At 29.0% G+C, this 23,044-nt stretch overlaps 1 protein-coding gene across 1 annotated transcript in view; it reads right to left on the reverse strand.

Annotated features, from left to right (window-relative positions):
• Nucleotides 1–8,400: 8,400 nt before the first annotated feature.
• The window catches only part of Swip-1 (EF-hand domain-containing protein D2 homolog Swip-1), a 149,847-nt gene continuing 135,203 nt past the window's right edge, over nucleotides 8,401–23,044 (reverse strand). Inside the window, exons 2-4 of the mRNA XM_014415346.2 lie at nucleotides 13,409–13,556; nucleotides 10,957–11,091; nucleotides 8,401–9,339 (exon numbers count right to left, since the gene is read on the reverse strand). Coding sequence (XP_014270832.1) covers nucleotides 9,196–9,339; nucleotides 10,957–11,091; nucleotides 13,409–13,556 — 427 coding nt within the window. The 3' untranslated portion in view covers nucleotides 8,401–9,195. The remainder of the gene's footprint in view (nucleotides 9,340–10,956; nucleotides 11,092–13,408; nucleotides 13,557–23,044) is intronic.

Consider the following 23,044-nt stretch of genomic DNA (forward strand, 5'->3'; position numbering starts at 1 on the left):
TAGGAAAATCTGGCGATCTAAAGATCGAAGGCCCAAAACGGTTGTACGCATTTTGCTGAAGCTTGTCTTTAAAGGATTATATATATTTAAATTAATTAATTGATTAAAAGCATTATTAATAGTGAAATTTCATATTTTATGGCAATATTTTTCAAAATCATCAACAATTATTGCCAATTCCATTACATTTATTAGTCTCCCTATTATATAGAAATGTTTTTACTGATAAACATGTAATATTTTATTTTACATTCCTGTACAATTCGAGTACAGAGTAGTAGTAAAACAATTAAATGAACAGTTGTATAATATGTAAAATGGAAGTTATTTACCAGTTAGGAAGACAGAGGGTACCTCCCCCACCCCCCCCCTTAGTATAATATAAAAAACGAACCAAAAGCGAGAAAAGAATACTTTTATAATTATTTATGGATAAAAAAAGTTGTTATAAGTAAAAGTCATTGAAACCTAAAGTTTCCTTCATTATACATTCATTCGTAATTATTGAATCATTGCAGTTCCTAATATAAAAGGAAAAGTTGGTATAGAAATGCAGGCTGAATACTACACTCATTTTTTATCGTGGGGCCCTTGAAATCGTATTAACTTCATTCCATATTTAGAGTGGTCTTGAGTGACCATCATTACGATAGATGTAAATAAATGAGCGTGAACCATAACTATTATATGTCTACGCAGTCAATGGAAGCTAGTTTTATAATTAAAGCACTTTCCTGAAAACCTCGAAACGTTCATCAGAGTTTTTATAGTGAATTTTTCATTCGAATAAAAACCGGCTAAAAATCAAATTAAAAGCAATTACACTCAATTTCATATTGTTTATAAATTTTAATTATACTTCCTAGAACACTAAGACTCCACTGCACTAAAACCAAATACCACTCAGATATAAAACAGAACACTTTTCATAATTGAATAACAGTTCTCAGCAAAAAACTAAGCTAGCTGTTCCACGAAAAACCGCTTTAATTTGTCCACTACCAACTAAACCCGCCAGAAAATAAACTCACTTTGTAATTGAGTCCGTTCATTTCAAGAAACATTTATCTAAATTAAAACAAAATTAATAATTTATACAATTTTTGGTTATATATTTCTTTGTTAATTGTATTATACTACCAATTTCAACATTTATATTTCTTTAGTATAATTTAAAAGTGTAGAAAATATTAGAGATTTTGCAATATAATTTATTATTTTTTATTGAAGCACTCGAATTAATTCTATTTTATCCATTATATATATAATATTAATAGTACTAGTTAATAAATGTGATTGATGTTTAATATTATACACTCTGCACTGAATTTGTTGAAATTAAAAAGCGGGATTAGTCCTGCTTTAGTTTTTCAGTGAGCTTATTTTGCCTAAAAAAAACCTTCCAGATGTTCATAGTGTAAGTACATAATTTTACCTTGTGTGCTTGTTTATTCAGACACACTATACAATATGATTTATTATAATTGATAGAAATTAATTTTAAAATGTTATCAAGAAATGAATAGAAAAAAATTATCCAAACAGTTGTCATCATCAGTCCTTTAAATAACTCTAAAAATTATGCTATTGACTAAACTCTTTATTTATTTATAGGTGATTGGTTTTATGAACATATCTCTTTAAATTTAAGAATCATGGACTGCAGCTGTATATACAGGTTTGAAACAATTATACATTATTTTTTTTTTTATTTTATACCTTAAACAGCTCAATATATTTATGAACAATTCAACCATCAATGATCCTTGGTATATTTTATCTCTAGTGATACAATATTTTATGAAAGAATACATCCATTTATAATCTTTTTGCTGGTTTATTCCTCAAAAATAATCTTTGCACATCTAATTAATAATAATCAGCCAGCTCTCTATCTTCTATATCTTCACCTGGTTAAAGTAATCATAAATATCAATGACAATATATAAGCAAATGATTTAATTAATAAAATATACGTTAAATTAGGCAAAACCTATGTAAAGAACCAACAAGTTATAAAATTGCTTTGTTTGTAATCATATCAATATTTAACGATAGTTTAGGCTGTTGAAGAACAGGTAAAAACATAAGTTTACTAAAACTAGTAGCCAAGTTATTAAAATATTTTCACAGGAAGACAAGTCTATTCTCTTCATCCAGTTTTCTGTAACTCTAAGCTGCAATAGAAGAATAATTAATTACTTTCTAACTGAAAAATGTTTTAGTTTCCTCCTGAATATTATGATATTTTATATATAGATATTAATTATATATTAATCCTACAACTAAGCTATGCATAATTTACATATCTGAAATAAAGTGTAATGTCAGTTGTTCAAAATATTATTAAAATATAAAAGTATGTAATTCATAATTATGAGAGATAGTTGACCGTGGATAACTTGTACGAGGAGAATATGGTTGGGGGTGCGGTCAAAATGAAACACTAATAAGTTGGTTTGACTTATTTAATTGAATGTTTAAGTGGAAAATAAAATGTTTACATAGGTAATTGAAAAGTAAGTAAAATAACATAATTTTACCTATTTTTCAAGCACCTATGTATACATTTTATTTTCCACTTCTCTCATCACTTCATTTTATTAATTCCATTCTGTAAAATTATTCACTTTATGTCATTCTGTTTATACTTTATTTTTTATTTTCTATGCTTATTGGTTGTCATCTTGTTCTGTTCTTAGCCCCGATGAAGGCTAGAAACTCTGGCCGAAACGTTGGCACAATTAAATAAGTCACACCAACTTATTTGTGTTTCATTTTGACCGCACCCTCAACCATCTTCTCCTCGTATGAAAGTATGTAGTCTAATTTTATCTATTTATCACAATATGCGCCCTAGCTTACAAATATGGTTTCATTGCACCAATTTTTAACTTCCTTTTTTTAAAATTTCGGAGTGTGAAAAGGAATACTGTCCTGAAAGATATATTTTTTTCTTTACTATTTTATAAAAAACTAGTCCCAGATTTTTACCTTTTTTATAATAAATGAATGTGTGAAATTTAAAGTTTCCTTATAAATCAGGAATATTTTTTGCATTACACTTGATCACTGTGGTTTTAGTTTGTAAATCAAACTTCAATAATAATAACCAATAGTTTTTTTCATTCATTGTTTTTTTTCTTTATTACTCAAGCATAATTTGTATATTTCATTCATTAAATCTATTTATTACCTCTATAACCTGATGTGAAGTTATTGTTTTCATTACTATTTGAATTAATTGTGAATCCTGAGGAAATTTTCATAATTATGAAAAAATAAAATAGCACATCACTAAGCCAAGCAAACTTTAATCAAACATCTACTTGTAAGAGGCTTGTTATGGATACCAAAAGAAGATATTGTTGGTTAACCATATTTAGGATACAATTAATTGTATTGAAATATGTAAAAAAAAAAAAAATAAAACTATGAGGTGGTTAGGAATAAGATAACTCTTTATCAAATTCTTGTTTACGAGCATTTGAGTGCTCAACAGAAATATCAAATACTTTCAATTGGTAGGCATGTCTTGTTAATATTGTTCACAAACTTGCCAAGTGCTTTCAGCAAATAGCTGCATTAATTATGAAGTAACTCTTGACTTTGAAATTTGATCATAATGATTTCATCTTTGAATTTTTGTTATAATGGTTTCATCTTTGAATTTTGATCATCATGGTTGGGGGGAGGCCAAAAATAAAACTCATAATAATGAAGTATACTTTTTAATATATACTGGCAGCCTGAGTTCTAGGCCTTCATAACTGTCAGTTATTCTTTGTCAGTTGTCAAGGGCGTTTAACTATTAGATTTGCAACATAATTTAAGAATTAGAAAAGAGAGTTATTTGGCATTTATCTGTCAAATAATGAGAAATCGGCTGATTAAGGCCAAAACATCAACACAAATTAAACAATAATGATAGCATAAACTATACTAAAATTGGAATTATACATATATTCACAAATACAAACAATACTGATATTGATTCTGTACAAGAAATTACTGTGCAAGACATTTTTCATCTCCCTAAGAAAATTGTGAATAGGACATTTTTGTATTAGGTAGGTCTATATCTAGGAAATAGAAGCTGATAAATAAATTTCATTCTCAGAGTTATTTATCTTGACCCCAAATTAGTAAGAATTTGCTTATTAGGATTAGGAAACATTTAGAACATTCTTTTTAGTCGTTCAGTGTTATCATCATAGTGATCTTAACTGACATATTCTAGATATTAAGTAATTCAAAAAATCATAATCATCTTTTTTTTATGTTTTTCCAAAACCTTTACTCTGTCCATTGTATCTTAATGAGTGGGAGACAATGGATATAAGGGTGAGATAATTTGGACACTTACTAAACTCCTTAAATTTGCAGCTAAAATCATAAAAAAATCATTTTGACATGGCTTTTTTGTCTTCACCTGTTGAAGGCTTGAAACTCTGGTCAAAACATTAACACTAATAAATAAGTTTTTACTTATTTGTGTTCTTCTCTGATCGTACCTCCAACTATCTTCTCATTAAAAAATTCATTTGAGTGCAGATTTAATAATAGTTAAATTGAATGACACGATAAAACCTTACATGGTATTATTATTATATAAGGGTGTTGTGGGGCTACAATTATTCATTGTCTTAATGTAAAACTCACTTTATTTTGGACAAAAATAGACATATTCATACAGGAAGACAGTTCACGAAATAACATCACTTGAATTCTGTCTACAATTATTTTATTACATATTATTTTTTAGACAAAATAAAGATATTAAGTTTGTCCAGACTAACTGAATGTAAAATAGCAACTCATGAGTCTATGAGATCCATTAGGATAAAGCTAAACAAATTAATTAAAGGAGAATGTAATCATATCTACATCGAAAAATAGTATGATCATGATTTTTTGAAGTACTTAAAGCTTAGAATATGTCAGTTGAGATGCCTACATATGAACATACTGGACTACAAAAAAAAAAATGTTTTAAATATTTCCTAACCCTAATAAGCAAATTCTTACAAACCCTGGGCCAAGAAAAATAAATCTGAAAATGATTTTTTTTTATTAGCATATATTTTCAGGATATAGGCATACATAATATATATGGCCTTTTGTGACTTATAGAGAGCATTTCCTTTTTGGTAAGTCAATTCTAGGATGTCTACATATGACATTCAACAGTAGTCTTCTAGCATTGATTCATATGAAAGATCCTAATATTCCTGCTCCATTGAACAAATGTCTTGTTGGGATCTCTATCCTATACAATTTAGTCTGAGTTAAAAGATTTTTTTTTCTTTTAGTGTAAATCAAAATTTTTTCAAGTATTACATTAATTTGTTGCTATCTTTATAATCTTTTTTGAATTGTATGCTTTATCGTCTCTAAATTCCTAACAGCCTCATAGGCACAGCCTTCTATCAAGATCTGCAACATCTTCAAATGTACCCTGATAGAGATTAATTTAGATGGTGCCCTCCTCATCATGAGATAATTTTATGTATCCTATCTTTAAGTGGGTAACTCACCTATTTGCCAACAGAATTATCAATTGTCAACTCAGGCACTACATATAGTTCAACAATTCTTACTTTATTTCCTTTTTTTCTTAACTAAAAGTACAGCCATTTATAACACACCTTTTCTTTAAGGAAAGTTACTATTTCTTCAGTAAATACAGAAATAACTAACTGCAAGTCCTTCTGCTTTTTTAGCTACAGTATGGGCTAGACCATTTATTCGAGTACCCTAGAAACCCAGTAAACATTTTTTTTTTTTTCCTACGCCACAGGAAGTGGGCTATTAAGCCATTTTCCCACTCGCAGCCAAATATAATCTTACTCTTTCTCTTAGTTGGTCCGCATCCCGCTCAACATCCTTCAGACCAACACACGCCAAAAGATGGTCCCCCATGTTGCATAGAGGACATTTCGGGGAATCTATGATGCCGATTCGATAGAGGTGTTTTTGGAGCAAATCATGTCCTCTTACTAGCCGAAAACAGGCCACTCTCTCAGCTCTGCTAAGATTGATTCGTTTATCCTTATCCAGTAGGCTCTCCCACTTCTTTCCTTCCGCTTGAACTTTGTGTCTAGCACTTGTTCTGTCCTTACAATAAGAGCTTATAAGTGATTTCACTGTTCTGTAGGAAAGTGGTAGAACAGACTGGTTCTCTGCACAACCAAGTTTACCCAACTTGTCAGCTTGGTCATTACCATCTATGCCAACATGGCCTGGTATCTACTGCAGAGCTATAGCGCTTCCTCTTTTCTTCATGATAGCAGCCATGTTTCTGCACTTTTCTTCCGTGGGTGACTCTGCGGCACCTGGTGTTGTTAATTTTTGTATTACGGCTTGGGAGTCGCTGAAGATTACCGTGTTGTCATTGCATTCAATAGTGGCTTCGATCGCAAAGCAGATAGCCTGCATTTCTGCATCATAATTATCACATCCAGCTCCAATGGGAAATGACAATTGGAAGTTGATTGAGTATACACCTGCTTCAGCTCCCTTGTTAATACCGGACGCAGACCCATCAGTATAAATGTGTAGCCATTGCTCTATGGGGTATAGCTCATAAATTGTTTTTAGTGCAGCAGCTCTAAGCTCAGGTTCAGAGCAATCTTTCTTGATACGACCACATGCCAGTTTGAGTCGGCCTTAGACTTCAGCGGAACCCAGTAAACATAAAACATCCTTACATTCTTAAAAAATACAACCTTAAATCCAACTCCTTTAATTGTCTTTTAAAGTATCATGTAAATTATAGGTGCCGATAACTTTTGAGTTCAGTAACTAGTAATTTTCACACAATTTTAATTATTTGGGAAGATACAAGATTCAATATGTTAAATTTCTTACTTATATAGATTATATGTTTTTTAGTCGGCCTAGGAATGTTATGAGTAAATGATGGTAAACCAAAGTTTAAATTTATCTAATGTACATTTTAAAATTATTCAACAAGTAAATTTTTTTTTATTGTTACTGGAAGCATAACTGGTTGTTAAGTTATTGATTCTTAATTCTGGCTAACCAATGATCTAACTGGTGAGGGAATACATGTAGTCCAATTTTGAAAGAGATTTGCTAATATGAAAAGATTGTTATTATAGCCTTTTTTTTCATCCTGGACTTTGTATTTTCTTGCTTATTTTAATTTAATCACAACTAGAAGTTACTTCCACAAAAGGTTTAGCACGACTGAAGAAAAAAAAGTAGACCACTAACCGAGTAAAATCTATTATACTAATCACTCATAATTTCTTTTATTGTGCAATTGATAAGGATTAGAAATTTCTTTTTAAAATTAATTGTCTATTTATGTATAAGTAAAAGATTTTCATTTTTTGTGTGGTTCCACTTTACATAAAGATACTAAACAGAACAAAAAAGGTTTCCTTTAAATCTGATTCTGACAAATAATTTGTAATGATAGTTACGAGTAAGTTGCAAACAATACAAACTTGTCTGTAGGGAACTTTTTTGTTACTTTGGAAATCTACTTTTACCTCCTTAATTATTGTTAAATATGTATAGGATACTCTGTATAGACTTATACATGGGACCAATTTTTTAAAATAAAGTTAAAAAAAAATAAAATAAACATTTATCAAGTCTATTCCGTCATATGATTGTGATATTTGATCTCAAACATATACCAAAGTTAGTAAGATAGTGGTATAACAAAGTATTTTCTATATGATAAGCGAAGGTACTGGTTATTGGAGTAAACAAATATTAAGAAGCAAGAAAAATGAAGAAGTTCTCTATAAAACACACTCTCAGATGATGTAATAGGTAAGAATTATAGAACTAGAAGAAATTCTTCAAGATCTAATACAAAATAACAGAATAAATAATGATACCCTTGAAGGACACAAAACTGGTAACCTACATCTAATGGTAGGCTGAAGTAGAGTATAGTTAAAGGAGGATATCGATCTGTAAAACAAAAGAAATAAATCAAAACAGAGGGAGAAATATTTAAGGTAATAAAACTTTAAATGGTGAATTTTCACACAGCAAAATATTAAGCCAGGCGAAATTTAACTGCATATTTTCAGTTTCATATAAGTTCATACACACTTAGAAACTTGCCCATCATTACAAGACATAAGAAATAGTTTCAATCATGAAGAGATAATATGGGTGAAAAAAGTAAATTATATTGGGCTGTGCAAGCACGGGTGGCCAAAGTACCAATTTTTGCATAATAAAAAAAAAGGTTTCATAAACTGAACCCCAAACTATCCAATTTTGCTACTAATTACAAATAAAGCCATAGTCAAAAGTCTTTTACCCAATTAAAAAATGTAATTCTACAGGAATTCCTTATTTACTTTTAAATATTAGATACATACATCAGGAAATTTAGAATAAAAATCACTATTAATGTTTTAATAAACATTTTTATTTATAATATAAAATAATTTTACATATTTAAACATAATTACAATCAAATATTTGGAAGTGAGTCCAACAAACTTTGGGTCGTCAACTAATATTAAGTACTACATGTTAATTAAAAAAACATTTTTTATTTATCCCTAAAAGCTCATGAACTACACAGAGATGTCATTAAAATAAATAATTTTATTTATATCTTATAACATTATCATCTAAAAACAAAATATAAAGCTCACAACCCAGTATGGAGTCATAAAAAAATATAATACAAAGGATTTGGTTAACTAACCTTTTATAAGATGATTTCTTAAGAAAGTTAAATAGACAAAGCTACATTTTCTAGACATTATATAATTTGATCGTACAATTTTGACATGAAATTCATGATTGCAGAACAGATGAAATAAATTTTTCAAATCATCAACTCTAAACATCATTCTTTTAAAAGAAATTTTGTTTGAAAGACAAATATTTTAGAAAATACAATATCATTTTTTAAGGAAAATATGTATTTTTTTAAATAGGTAGTACATGTGATAAGTTTATAACACTTACATTAAAGGTAACATCTAAAAATGTAATAATTGTACCAGATAATTCTCTGAAGTCACAGCCTCTATTCCAAATTTTATATCCCTCTCACATTCATTAACACCTTCATTTTTATACCTTGCTACAGCTAAGTATACAATGGTCGAAAGAAGCTGAGACTTCTCTACAGGAGCGAAGATGTTAATAATACCATTAATACTGGGTTGTAGACAAGACTTAGTGATCTTAGGCAACACTTCCTTGGAAAATGGCTGCCTTTTCTTTGAAAGCAGACCTCCTGAGGGCCTTCTCTTCTTCCTGCCTTCTCCTCTCTTCTTTTTCTTGTCTTATTTCATCTTCAAACTTGCTACCTCTCCTCAACTCCTCAATCTGAAATAAATAATACTAGTAAATAAGAAAAATAGATATAAATATATTTCATAATGAAAATTTATAAGTAGTATTTCACAAGAGATTTTAGTTTAAAGTAGTAACTAAATAGCTTGAATTCTTTGTTAAATCACTATTTTTTAAAAAAACTATTGAGAAAAACTAATTTAGACAACAAAAAAATAAATTAATAATAAAAAATGCATGAGGATTAAAGATACAAAAATTAGAAGAAATGATGCTCTTCAAACTGAAAAATGAATTTATTTTAATTGTTGCGAGAAAGTTTAGATGCCAGTCAAAAAAGTGAGACTTAGATGAGAAGACCTAGACTTCTTGTCTAAGTCTCAGCCCTGATGAAGCACTGCAAAGTGGGGCGAAACGTCGGTTAGTAATAAGTAGTTTTTGAAACTTCTTTGACTGCCATCTGGGCTCTCTCCCAACAATCATCACATAAGGTCAACTAATAGTCTTCCACTTTATTTTAAGTGAAAGTTTTATGTTTATGAGTCAATTTTTGCATATGTTACTCATATTTTTACCTGTAATCTTGTGTAGTCATGCACTATAGAATCCATTAATATACATATTTATATTTGTACCCCAAATTGTTTTTCTCCATTTGAATTTCTGTATCTTAAACAAAAATTACTCAAACTATTTTTTCACTTTAGACGTGCACAGCATGAATCGAAATATTCTTCCCTTGAAATCTAGTGTCAAAATTTGATATAAAAAGCCAGTCTAAGTTAGTTTAATTTTATATCTATTATAAATAATATATAAAATTATTATTATTATAAATAATAAATTAAATAAAAGAAATAGATACAAATAATTTTTTTCCCCTCTACATTATGGTTGTTGTCTCTATTTTTGTTTTCATCACTGATGAATATCTGAAACTCAGGCCGAAACTTCAACAGAAATAGAATCTTTTCCATGTATAGAACATAGTTTTATTGATTTATTTGTTTCCTTTAAAAACTTTGTTTATTGATAGTACTTCATAAATATGTTTCAGAATTATTTTTACTATTGACTTATAGAAGCAATGTCATACAGAAAAAGCTTCTTTGCAAAAGCTTCGATATACAGTTCTATTTCTTCTCTGAACTGACCCAACTTTATTCTAGAAGGAAGGAAGTACAGCTATAATAAGGTTAGTTTTAGTTTACTAGATATTTTTAATGATTTTTCAAAGCAATCATTTTGGACATTGTTAACAGAGGTATTATTTAGTAATTATTTTTTAACATTTTCTATCTTGACATACTGCTTAGAATTTTTAGCACATTTGATAGTTAAAAGTTGTGTATTAGTAAAACAATGTTATCTTTCTCTACTTAGTAGAAAATCATATGCACTGAAGTATTAAAAATTTATAAAATTTATATTGTTGATTATCCGGAAGGATAATTATTTTGAGGAATCAAAATATGAAAAAAAAAGCTTCAATCCATTATTTAGGAGTGAAATTATGATGACAAGATCTCAACTAAAAGCAACTTCTTTAAACAAACTGTTTAGATAGATACATTGATTTCTAAATTTACTAGAGCAACTTAGACAGTTAAGAATATTAAAACACATGGAATTATAAATTGAAATTAATACCTTAGCTTCAAAGAAATTTTTCGCTCCTCCTACTCCAACTTGATCAACATCTATCTCGGTCAGCTTAGCAAGTTGTGATAGACCACTCTCTTCAATCAGTTCACCTGCTTTGGCCTTTCTGAATATCAGCATAAACTGTAAAATTGGTCAAAGATTATTATTTATAACCAAAAAGGATGTAATAAACAATTTCAACAGTATTATAGTTATATTTAATTATATAGTTATACAGTAAGTTATATTATAGTTATATAGCTTATATTTGAATAAATTTATAGAGCTGGCTTTGAAATAACAGTGTTTGTAACGCCTTTTAGGGTGGTGATAAGGTCATTTACTATAGCTGATTGAAATAGAGTACATCCTTATATTAGGCTTAATCAAAGGGAGTGCTGGTTATGCATTGTAACTTATATAAGGTCTATTCTTTCAATGGCATGGATGATGCAATGTTATTATAAAGTAATATAATAATTACAATTACTTTTTAGCCACTAAATAAAAGTTATCATTATTATAGTTTGTCACTATAATACATAAATATTTTTGAATGAATAATTCATATTCATCTTAATTTGTTCCATATTATTAAATATTTTCAATATGCCCCAAACATTTTTTGTATAATATAAAAAAAATAAATTTAATAATTGTAGAGTTCGGTTTCAAAAGATACTGTATTCAAAGTAACATGTTTGACTACAGACATTATATGTTTGAATTAAATAATTTTTCGGTAGACTGTTGTTTGTTTGAATTTAAGGGGGAAAAACTAAGGATAGTTATCATTGCCCTTGTAACTAAAAAAAAACAATGGTTTAGTTAATAATTAATTATAAAATTAAATATTAAGCTGTAATTTATGATAATAGGATAATTTATTTCATTAAATTTTCAAGATAACAAAAATGCGTTTTTATAATTTTTTTAAACAAGAAAAATTAATATTAATAGTTTTTATTTGTATTAAATATCATCAAAAGAAACTTTGTTAAACTAATATTGATAGGGAGAATCAACTGGAAAGTTTTAATAAAATGGTTTGTATATTTCAAATTTGGAAAGAGTTGAGACACATTATGATGCTCTTATAGTGAGATGATATGGCTCAAGGATTCGGTGTTAAAAGGTTTAATTCAATGTTTAAAATATTACAAACATAGGTATAGATCAACAAATATTTTGGAATGAGGTGTAGATAGTTGACTGTAGATTAATGATTGGAGAAGTTTGTTAGGGGGTGCGGAGAGGTCGAAACGTTGGCATAAAATAAATAAATATAGCTTTGTTTATTTATGTTGTTCTTTGCTGACTGCACCCCCCGACAAACTTCTCCAAATATTTTGGAATGTATGTTGACTTCATTCAAAGTCCAATGCGGTAAAATTAGCTTGAAAATGCATAAATTATAATCACTTATCAATTAGACTAAAAACTAAAAATTTGTTATAAAGAAGATGAATAAGATTCAACTGAAATTTAAAAGACTAAGAGATACATAATTAAGGAAGATGGGATATAAATTTAAAATCTGTTTAATTTAAAGTAGAAAATACTTAACAAATTAAAAAAACATTTTAAAACCTCAGTCTGATTTTCAGTTCACTTTGGATAATATTTTTTCTGATGAAATGTATAGGAGGTACGATTTCAGTTCTTTAAAAAAGGAATTCACCATAAAAATATTCTAACTAAAAAAAAAAATTAAAGACCAGTGTAATTATAATATAGAAATAGAAACTACATGAAATGTTACTGTCTCAATATAAGCAAATGTTCCTTCATTTTCATTAGCAATTTATAAATTGCAAAGATAAATTTTGTGTTGAACTTTTTGAAAAGATTGTTCCACCAGAATCAATAATTATCATAGGTGTACTAAGCATGTTAGAGATTAATATGAATCAAGGTAATGGTAGGACATGAGGGTTTTAGTAAATAATGGTATATGTTAAGTTTCTGTCTTAGGAGTAATTTAGAACATCTATATAGTGTTTTCCATTTTGCCTTGACACGTGGGCTCCATGTCAACCTAATAAATTATGTTAGGACCCTTATTAACTTACCATTAGCTAAATGTCCAGGGATAATCTTAATCTTATTGAAATTTTTTTAAAGAATGTGTAGTTTCAAAAATAGTTTAAACAAAGTTTACATTATATTTATTTCAAATTAAATTTAAAAGTTATATATTAAGCCTAACCCTCTTAGGCTCAAAAAAGTTTTAGTTGAAGTTTTTGGACTTTTTATAAAGTTGAATCCTTAAACTTAAACTTTTTAACTTTGATTCTATCTCTTGATTCATAGGAGAAGGAATATTTCTTAGAGTTTTTAACAGATTCTCTGTATACCTTTGCACGTTTAACATAAGTATTTATTATCAATAAAATAATAATTCAGTAACTCCATCATCTCTCAAAAATATTAAAAAATAAAAATTAAAATTAATAACCTCTCTGAAACTGATTTTGTTGTCACCATCTTCATCAACTTCTTTGATCATTCCTTTCAGACCTAAGTGGGTCTGAGGAGCTCCTAACTTTTCCATCATCCTTTTCAGTTCAGTCAAATCTAGGTACCCATCTCGGCCTTCGTCATACCTGTAATCATACATTTACTTTTTTAGTCATCACTATTAAATATGAAATAAAATATTTTTATGTTTTACCACAATAACAAACCAATAACAAAATTCTTAAATAAGGTTTAGCCGTCTACCAATCACATATCAGCTTTCACAAAATCATCCCTCCAACGTTTCGGCCTATCCCTGGAATGTTTATGAGTTGGCTCCGCGCTCATAAGTTTTTTAAGGGATTAGATCGTTACTACAAGTATACACGCCGATTTTATTCACCGCAATCGCCTGAATTATATTTACTGAGAGCAGTTCACGTACTTCGGCGTTATGTAATATTTCCTTCTTCAGTACTAATAGTTTAAACTATACTTTAAATTTCTCATCTTGTTTTGTTAAACCGACCCAAAGTTATACTGATCATCTGCTAGGCCAATATTAGTAAATAATATTCATGCTCCACATTTTGTGTTCTCAAAGTCCTCAAAATTAGACTAACTTAGCAAAACATTTTTTTCTAATTGATATAACAAAAACTTCGTTAGTCTGCTTCGAACAGCTGTGAAAGAATACACATTTTATTTTTTCGTTATGTATTTCGTAAATTTGTAGGAATATATATTTTTTTGGAATATTTCCAAGAACATTCCCTGGTAATGCTTCCTTTAATATAAAAATCAGGGAAGTTTACAACGCAAGTTGGTTCCAGATAGAATGCGGACAGATTTAGACTCAAACAACCAAACACGTTCCTTGGTAGGGGATAAAAAGAACTAGATCTTTTGTGGAGAATTATTTATACTCGAGCTAACATATGACAGACCACTGCTATGAGAACTAGGGGGATATATTTTTTTTTTTTGTTCTTTATTAGCTGTTATAAAAAAAAATTTCAGTTTCATAAACTTTTCATAAACAAAAATTGTATAATTGTTCATAAATTCACAAAATAAAGATTAAAAATAATCTAAAATGAAGACTGACAGAAAACTATTGTTAACATTTTAAAATACAAAAAATTATATTCAAGCAAACACGCTTATGGTTCTACCGTGTTCGTGAACATTGTATTGGGTACTTCTGCTTCATTTGCCTATTAAAGAATACCAGGAACAATGTTTTTAAGAATTTTTTTTATTAATTATTAACAGATTTATACTGGTTGTTTGTTTTTGTTTTATTTATTTATTTATTTTTTACAATTTTATTCTCTTTCTGCGCCCTATATGTATATCTATATTTACATACCATATGTTAGTAACGTAATTGCCGGAAGTATTTGTTACAATTTATCTTTCAAGCAATTTAATTATTTAAAGATTTCTTTTTCCCAGCTTAGTTTTTACTGGGTAAATTTTTTTCAAGGGTTTTATATGTAGAGTATTGATGGCATACTTCACACTGGTACTAAGTACATTTCCACTAGCCACGAAAAATAAAATTAGAGGTTTTCTCTTCTCGGAAAATTAATTGAAAAGTTGTAATTTAAATGAGATAATCTTCAGTTGTATTGTTTGTAAAGTAAGTGGAAACTCATCTAGCACAAAAATTTGAAGCAAGTCATCGATGTGTATATATATCCGACCAATTCATAATTTATTATTTATTATTAATAAATTGTGAGTCAGCACTAAAAGCATACAGGCGACTAAGGAGAAAAGGTGAAATTGATAATAAAAGAGAAGTAGTAAAAGAATTAAGCAGCAAGACAAATGGAAGGAGGTTCGTGGAAATCTTGTTTTAACTTTCCTGAAAAATAAGGTTTCAATTATTGGTTAATTGGTCAATCCCAGCTTTCAAATGAAATTCTCAGAATTTCAGTATAAATTTGAGTATAGTATTTTCTCTAAAAAAAAAAAAAAAACCTCTAATAATATATTTCTTTATTTTTATTCAAATTTATATAATTTTAAAATAAACCATTAATTTTATAATTTGCAATTAATTTAATTATTTAATTTTATACTTTTTTTTTCCAAACTTAAGGATTAGACTTTTGGGAAAAATGTGTAGTCATCAATGCCATCATCAGTGCTTTCGAAAGTTGCGACTATCGATTTTGCTATCGAACTATTGCAAACGCTATTATACCAGAACCCGTTTTTACCAAAATAATTAAAATACATGTTTTAATTTCTGAAATAAGGCGACAATGTAACTAGCATGTTAATGTACCATACAGTAGAATGTTTAAAAACACTCATTTTTCGCTCTCCGACACGAATTCTCTAATGATCTATGTATCATTACTTGAGCACCTACTAATGGAATATTCTAGGCCACTAGGATAGGCATTCGAATTGTTAGGCTTTTCGACTTGTGCAAAGTAGCCCTAGATCTATTTGCGCGGTTCTAGTTGTAGCATGCTCTACACGCAACATGGATTCCCTACTAACTCTATTTTCATTGCAAAGCACACAGAGCACTCAGTTGCTGAGCCGAACTTGCCTCTCTGTTTGTTTATATTATCGATCATTTCCTTTGCAATCGAAAGTCAATTAGTGGGGATCCCATACTACTCCCTCTCTATTTACGAACGCCTCGAAATGCATTGGTGCGTGGAACGAATAATATTATCAGTTAACACAATAATCCGAAGCCCCACTCCTATTCAATGCTCCCTAAGCCGTGGGACGAACAAGCGTCTGCTATTAGTAGGTTTCTACCCTATCTGGGTGAACTCTTTAATAAATACATACGCCGACTTTCAATGATTAAATACAATACATATATTTTTTTATTAACAGTTATATTACTTATGGTGTTTCTCAATTTTTTTTTGGGGGGGGGAGGGAGAAGAGGACAAAAACTTAATGTTTGCAGAAATTGTGAACGTTTTTCCTAATTACATTAAAAAATATAATTTCCCCAAATATATTATAAAATACATTCATAAGCAATAATTTCATTGCAACATATCTGACAGGAATGATTTATTGATTATACAGATCTAAAAAAAAAAATTTGATTTCAACTTTTTGGCTGATAATTATTATTATTGTTGCTTCAACCGAAAATGAACTACGTTTTCTTCCATCATGCCCAGAATTAAAAAATATATAATGAGTAGTATATAATGCCAGTTTTATAGCACAAAAATCGTGAAAATTTTTTATAGCTCCTAGGGTTCTTAACCGAACAACTTTAAATTTTAATGGTGTCAAGAGGACGTTAAAATATATAAAATGGAATAAATCTGATTCTACTAGGTTAGTTTGAAAATGAAATATAGTACAATTTATTTATGATTATTTAAAGATACTTCAGTGACTTTTAATTTCCTTCAAATCTGACGATGTGTACTTTATTGCTATCACCAGAAAGAGGAAAAACTCTTCTTTCCTAAGGTATCAAAATGTTTGAATTTGGTTAAAGTTTGCATTGATAGAGGTTTCTGGTTTAAGTTAAGACCAGAAAGCAATATATATATATTACTTTAATGTTATTTTTTTATTTAAAATATATGCATATTAATGATGAAATTCTGTACATTCCTTATGATAATAGTTAATGATATGTAACGAAGATGCAAACGGAGATTTGTTAGATATCTATATAATTATATATTATTGTTCATATTCCTTATATAATATACGAACTACTTCTATAATTTTTCTGCTATTTTCAAGGCGCCTTGAGGAAGTGAAACTATCATATAGAACTCTTTAGCGAAAACAAAAAGTAGAAAAGTTTCCCCTTGCCGTAGAATGTGAATTTGTTAGCAAAGTTTCCAAAATCAGAGAAACTGAAAATGCGAATTCTTTCCTGTTTCAGCTGAATTTTGTATTTTTAATTACGTTTATGGGTTCTTTTTTTTTTCTATGAATAAACATATAGAAGTTTATAGGTTCTTTTTTTCTATGAATAAACAGATAGATATTTATAGTTTTTGTTAATGGAGGTGAAAGGCACTGAGTCGAAAGTTAGTTAATTGTTTTAAAAGGTGAAAAGTGAAGTTTTGTGATAATTTAGTATAGAGGCACCAAAAAATTACTTTGTACCATATTAGGTTAAAAAATAATGGCCGTGTGTTCAAAAATGTAACCATTCGGTTAGTTTTTAGTATTTCGTGAACAATTGTGTTTTCGAATTTATTAACTTTCACCATTTGATGGTTAAATAAATGATTCAGCTTTCAAAGGTTCTCCAGTTTATTATATAAGCATTCAACTTTTTACTTGTGATATTTAAATTTAAGTATTAATGTTTTTATGAGACAAAAAACATTTATACGAATGAATGTTATAACTAGGGATAGGATTTTTATGTGCTAACAAATCCAAAATATGTGCTAATAAATTGTCAAATATTTAAAAAATATGTAAATAATATGTATTTATAAATTTTGTATTATTCAACAATATAAATTACTAATTAATTAGTAGTTTTATAACTTAAAAAAAGTTACATAAATATGTATTAATTATTTATTATATGAATAATATGATAAAGAAATGATGTTAAAATATGTATAAAAAATGTACTTGGAGAAAACATAGCTGTTCAATATCAAGACATTAATTAGTAATTGTAATTAAACTAATTGATTAATAATTACTCAGAATGAATTATGAACAAATTATAAATGGAAATAAAGAATAATCCTTATTAAAAAGAAAAAGAAAAAAAAACTTTAGAAAAATATTTAAAACTTTGAAAGAAATCAATTATTCAACAGGGTCAGTTACAAAATTATTGCAGATTAAATGCATTTTTAAATTTTCAAATAAAAATCTTCATCGGTTTGACCGCAGAATGGACTTGTACCGGCTAAAAGATCTTTCAACATTTACTGATGTTATAGGGGCATACTTAAATGAAGCTATTTCCATTGCATCTAGTTCGGTATTCTGCATCACCTGGACGGCTGTGTCATCATTTGTTGTAATAAGGAATAAGACCCTTACTCTTTTTAATAGATTCTGAGAAATTCTCGATGTAATTCTGTGTAGAAATTTATTATTGCCACGGCTTTTAATTTGTGTTCAAAGATGAAGATATAGAATTTGTATGCACTATTTATGATAAATGATAAATTTCACTTTTAAGTTTCTTGCGTTCTCTTGAATTTTACGTAGTTGCTGCGAAAAATGTATTTACAATTGAACTAATAATTTAAGGAAATATGTGATTCAGGACAAAATACCTAAAAATAACAAATATTTCAGAAAATATGTGATTACAACATTTACAACAAAATATGTAAAAAAGGGCAAATATTTAAAAATATATGAAATAAAAATGGCTTCTTTTGTCCAGAAATATCTTGAAACACCTATAGTTAGTAAGGAATCGCAGATATCATGGTCAGGTAAAAATATGTGAAAACATAAAAATCCTATCCCTGGTTATAACACTAGGAATCGTCTCGCATAAGACTAAGGTTAAGAAGTTAGTCTACATAACGTTCGATTTGCGATCCTCAGCTCCTGATAAACTTCTATTTTGTTGATTGATGCATACATTGATGCATGAAACAACATACACAATCATTCATATTATATTATTTTGATAGTCGTTCATCTATGTCATTAAACTGTCATGCAGATTCATTTTTCTTAACAAATACGTCTGGTGTACTATTTTTAATGTTACAGCTCACTGTAGATTACTCAGATTCTTACGTTATGAAAACAATAACATCTTCCAAAAGATAATAATTAAAATTAAGTTTAAAAGTGATTCATAATATCAGCTGCGGACGTCAACCTAATGTGCAATCATCTGCAACAGGATAGTTTTTGGTAGCCGGAAGCGTGAGGGTCACTGGGAGACACGCCGAAATCGGGACTGCGCCCGAATCGCATTGTCAGGGGTCTGTTTGGGCGCCGATTTGTCGGCCGTGTAATCTGAGTCAAGGACGCTAGGGGTCGCATTGTGTAGTTGTCATTCAGCTCGGTTTTGTGCTCCTACTAATGGTGATTGTACGACTTTTAAGAGCGTTTAGACTGTAATGGCAGCATTTGTCCTCTCTATTGTCTTATATATTTCTTTCATAATTTAATATAGTTCTTAATAATGGCATACTTTAGATATATGATTTGTTTAACCAAAACAAATTATAATCTACCGTCTACAAAGCGTATAGATATTCTATGCTTGCTTATGATCATTACGAATATGTAATTAGAGAAAAATAATTCATAATTAAAATTTATATGGTGAAACACAGTCAATAAATCTCTATTTAAAATCATTGAGATATAAATTTATTCACAATTTATTATCAGTTTTCTAGAAAATATTCCCGAGGACCGATGAATATTCTAGAACTTAGAAGCAGAAACTGAAAAATTGCTGAAAGGAAGGTTTTATTTCAGTATATAAATAATAATCATGATGGTTATTTTATAATATTAGTAACAATGTCATTGTGTTATACGAAAAGATAATACAAAGATGATTGATTGGCTTTGAATAAAAAGAATTTTTGCGTGATATAAATTGCATTGAACCTATGAACCTATTCTTACATCACCCAATGTTTCTATTCAATTACACATTATAGAAACAAAACTACAAAAGTCACATAAAGTGGGTTTTGATTTCTCGAGTCACCATCAGAAAATAGAATGTATTTCGTCAACTACTATCTCCTCCTGGAAACAAATTCTCTCGAAAACCTACGGGTTTTCCTCTATTCTCGTATATCTGTGGTTTAGGAGAACGGTTAGTGCAATATTTTTCGAAAAATCAACCTTTTTTTGGACACAGAATAATCTAAAAATACGTTCTTGTGTTATCCCCGAAAAGAAGATTCGCACACCAATTCTTGGCATTGGTATGACAATATTCTAACTAATTAAATTGTGTTTTTCCTAAAAATGATGCACAATAAAACTGTTTCGCTTCTGAATGTCCGTGTCATCGGTTGAAAAAATTGGGAACTATTAGTGAGACCTAGTTTTATGTACAGACAAAATTTAACGGTAAATTATAATTTTAATGATCTGTTTATAAAACCATGGCAAAAGCAGTTAGGACCTTGTAAACTCAAGACAACTAATAGCCTATAACCATAACTATCAAGGTAATTCCATCTACAACCATTCATCTTTTACATCATCCCAATTACCATAAAACCAAATGGAATAATTGCCAGCTTTGACACAATTCTCACTTCTACGTTTCGGGCTACCTCTCGAATGTTTACCAGTCGGCACAGTGCCAATTAATCTTCCAAGACTCCTAAATCCTTCAGTGGTCTCATCCCTCTGTGCACTAAATATTCCACACAATGCTTTATTCTCGAAAACATCAAGACGTTTTTCAACCGCTCCAACCAAGAAAGCAAAACAGATGTACTTAGCTGACCTTGATCCTATCTTGAAGATTGTAGAAGCAGTTATAGATTTTAATTTAAAACTTTTCAGTTTAAGGCTAAATATGTAATCAAGAAGTTTAGAATATTGTCCAGAAAACTCCTAGGGGAAAAAGAGATAACCTAAATAAAAAAGTATATGAAGTTCTCTTTCTATAATTAATCAGGGTTTGTCCTCTTAAATAAGTAAATAACATATAAAACTATGTCAAAATAAAATATTCGAATAATTTTCAATGAATTACTAAACATTCGAAATCAAATTTGGTGGAAAAGCGGTGGTAAGAGGGCTACACCTACTAAAATTTTATTTACCAGTATAAAAAGTCAATTGAAGCTTTGAAATGTCGACCTATAATGCTAGTGTATTCAATTAAAGTTTATATATTTTCCTAATTCTCCTATCTTGCCTTTAGGTCAAAACTTAAAACACAATAGTGCTTAGTTAATTTATTTTTAAAAATAGTGAATTAAGCACTAATGTATTGTATACTATATAGGAGGATTAAAATTGTAACTTAGTGAAGATGAGATGATAAAATAAATTGAAGTTTTCAATATTTATTAGGATTGAGGAAATTATAAACGTACTTTTATTCCAACATATCCTCATTATAAAGAACAAATAAAAAACATCTTACACTAATATTGGTTGTTAATATGCAATAATGATATTGGTTGTTACCGTAGTTCTTTGGGTCAAAAGTTTGAATTATGAGTTTGTTGGAAATTACTCTAAATTGACCATTTTACTTAATGAGTGGAAAGCGTTAAGTTAGAATTTTTAAAGTTAAAACGAGTTATGAACGAGCAAGCGCCGTAATATAAGCACGAGGGACAAGGCAAATCAAGATTAGCTGGAAATGAGATCTGGGAAAGAAAAGAATGAAAATGGACAGCTAATGCATTTTCACTTTCCACCTGGCCTTAATTTGTTTTCCTTGGGTACCGTCCTCTTTGCTTTAAGTACACTTTCTAACTGGTCACTATCTAGTCAACCTGATCTCTAATCTCAAAAAAAAAAGTTCTATTTTAGGATGTTGAATGTACCTAGATATTTGAGTTTTACGGTTTTATTTTGTTATATGTAATATATTCATTATTCTCATAAAATAAAATTTTGGATGAGTGTCTATTTTTAGGGCATTCCCTGATCGAATTCGTTTTGATCAAATATATTAAGATATTTTATTAATTTTTCTTGCACCTGTGCGAAGTTCGCCATCCATCTTGTTCGATACAGCATTTTCACCTCTAATTTTATTTTGTAGGGTCACCTTTATATGTATAATAATATATTTCCTTTAGCATATATATCCTCCATACTTTAATAATTCATAACATTTATTATAACAATTATTTTCGTTTGCATTTTCATCATGATATTTTTTTCTTTTACAAGTATCTATCTCTTGAATCGCTGCAGAACCATTCTTCATGTTCCAGTTGTTGATTTTCACCCGAATTCATGACAAAATTGCGTATATATAACGTGTTCGTTAAGCTTTAAAGATTAACGTCTAATATCGGCTTAAGAATTAATAAACCTACTTTTAAATTTCTTTGCCATTCCCAAGAAATTTTGTTTCCCAAACTACTGCTGACGTACGGCTGTGAAGTCTGGGAAGCGGTATCCTTTACGAAAAGGAAAAAAATTACAATCTTTTCAAAAAAATCGAAGAATCGCCGTTAATGCTCCTTGTTTCATAAGAAATAACCAATTGTATCGGGAATTGCAAATGGATTCAATAGAGGATTACATCAAAAAACGGTTCATAAACTTCCACTCCCAGTTGACGACAGTTAAAGGAGCAGTGACCTACAACCTGGGAAACCCAACCTCAACCCGAAGACTAAAGCCCAGGCTGCTGCAGGACATACTGTTATAAATTCTATATTTATTAATTCGTTATTCACACTACCTCTATTTACTTATTAGTATTATTTATTTTATTTTTGTCTTCTCTCGTTCCTTTTTCAAATTAACTTGTTTCTTTTTAACATTAGAGGGCAATTGTTCTTTTTGTTAAGTCTACAAATATCATTATTTGTTGTTATTAATTTTACTTTTCTCTTTATTCAAGAAGAGAATAAATAAGTAATAAGAGAATAATTACTCTAATCTATTTATTTTATCTTTTTTTTTTCTTTTAATTATAACATTGTACATATTTAGGGGTGTCTTTTGT

Source organism: Halyomorpha halys, unplaced genomic scaffold (genome assembly GCF_000696795.3).
Source record: "Halyomorpha halys isolate HHAL.00 unplaced genomic scaffold, Hhal_1.1 Scaffold98.1, whole genome shotgun sequence".
Classification (NCBI taxonomy): Eukaryota; Metazoa; Arthropoda; class Insecta; order Hemiptera; family Pentatomidae; genus Halyomorpha; species Halyomorpha halys.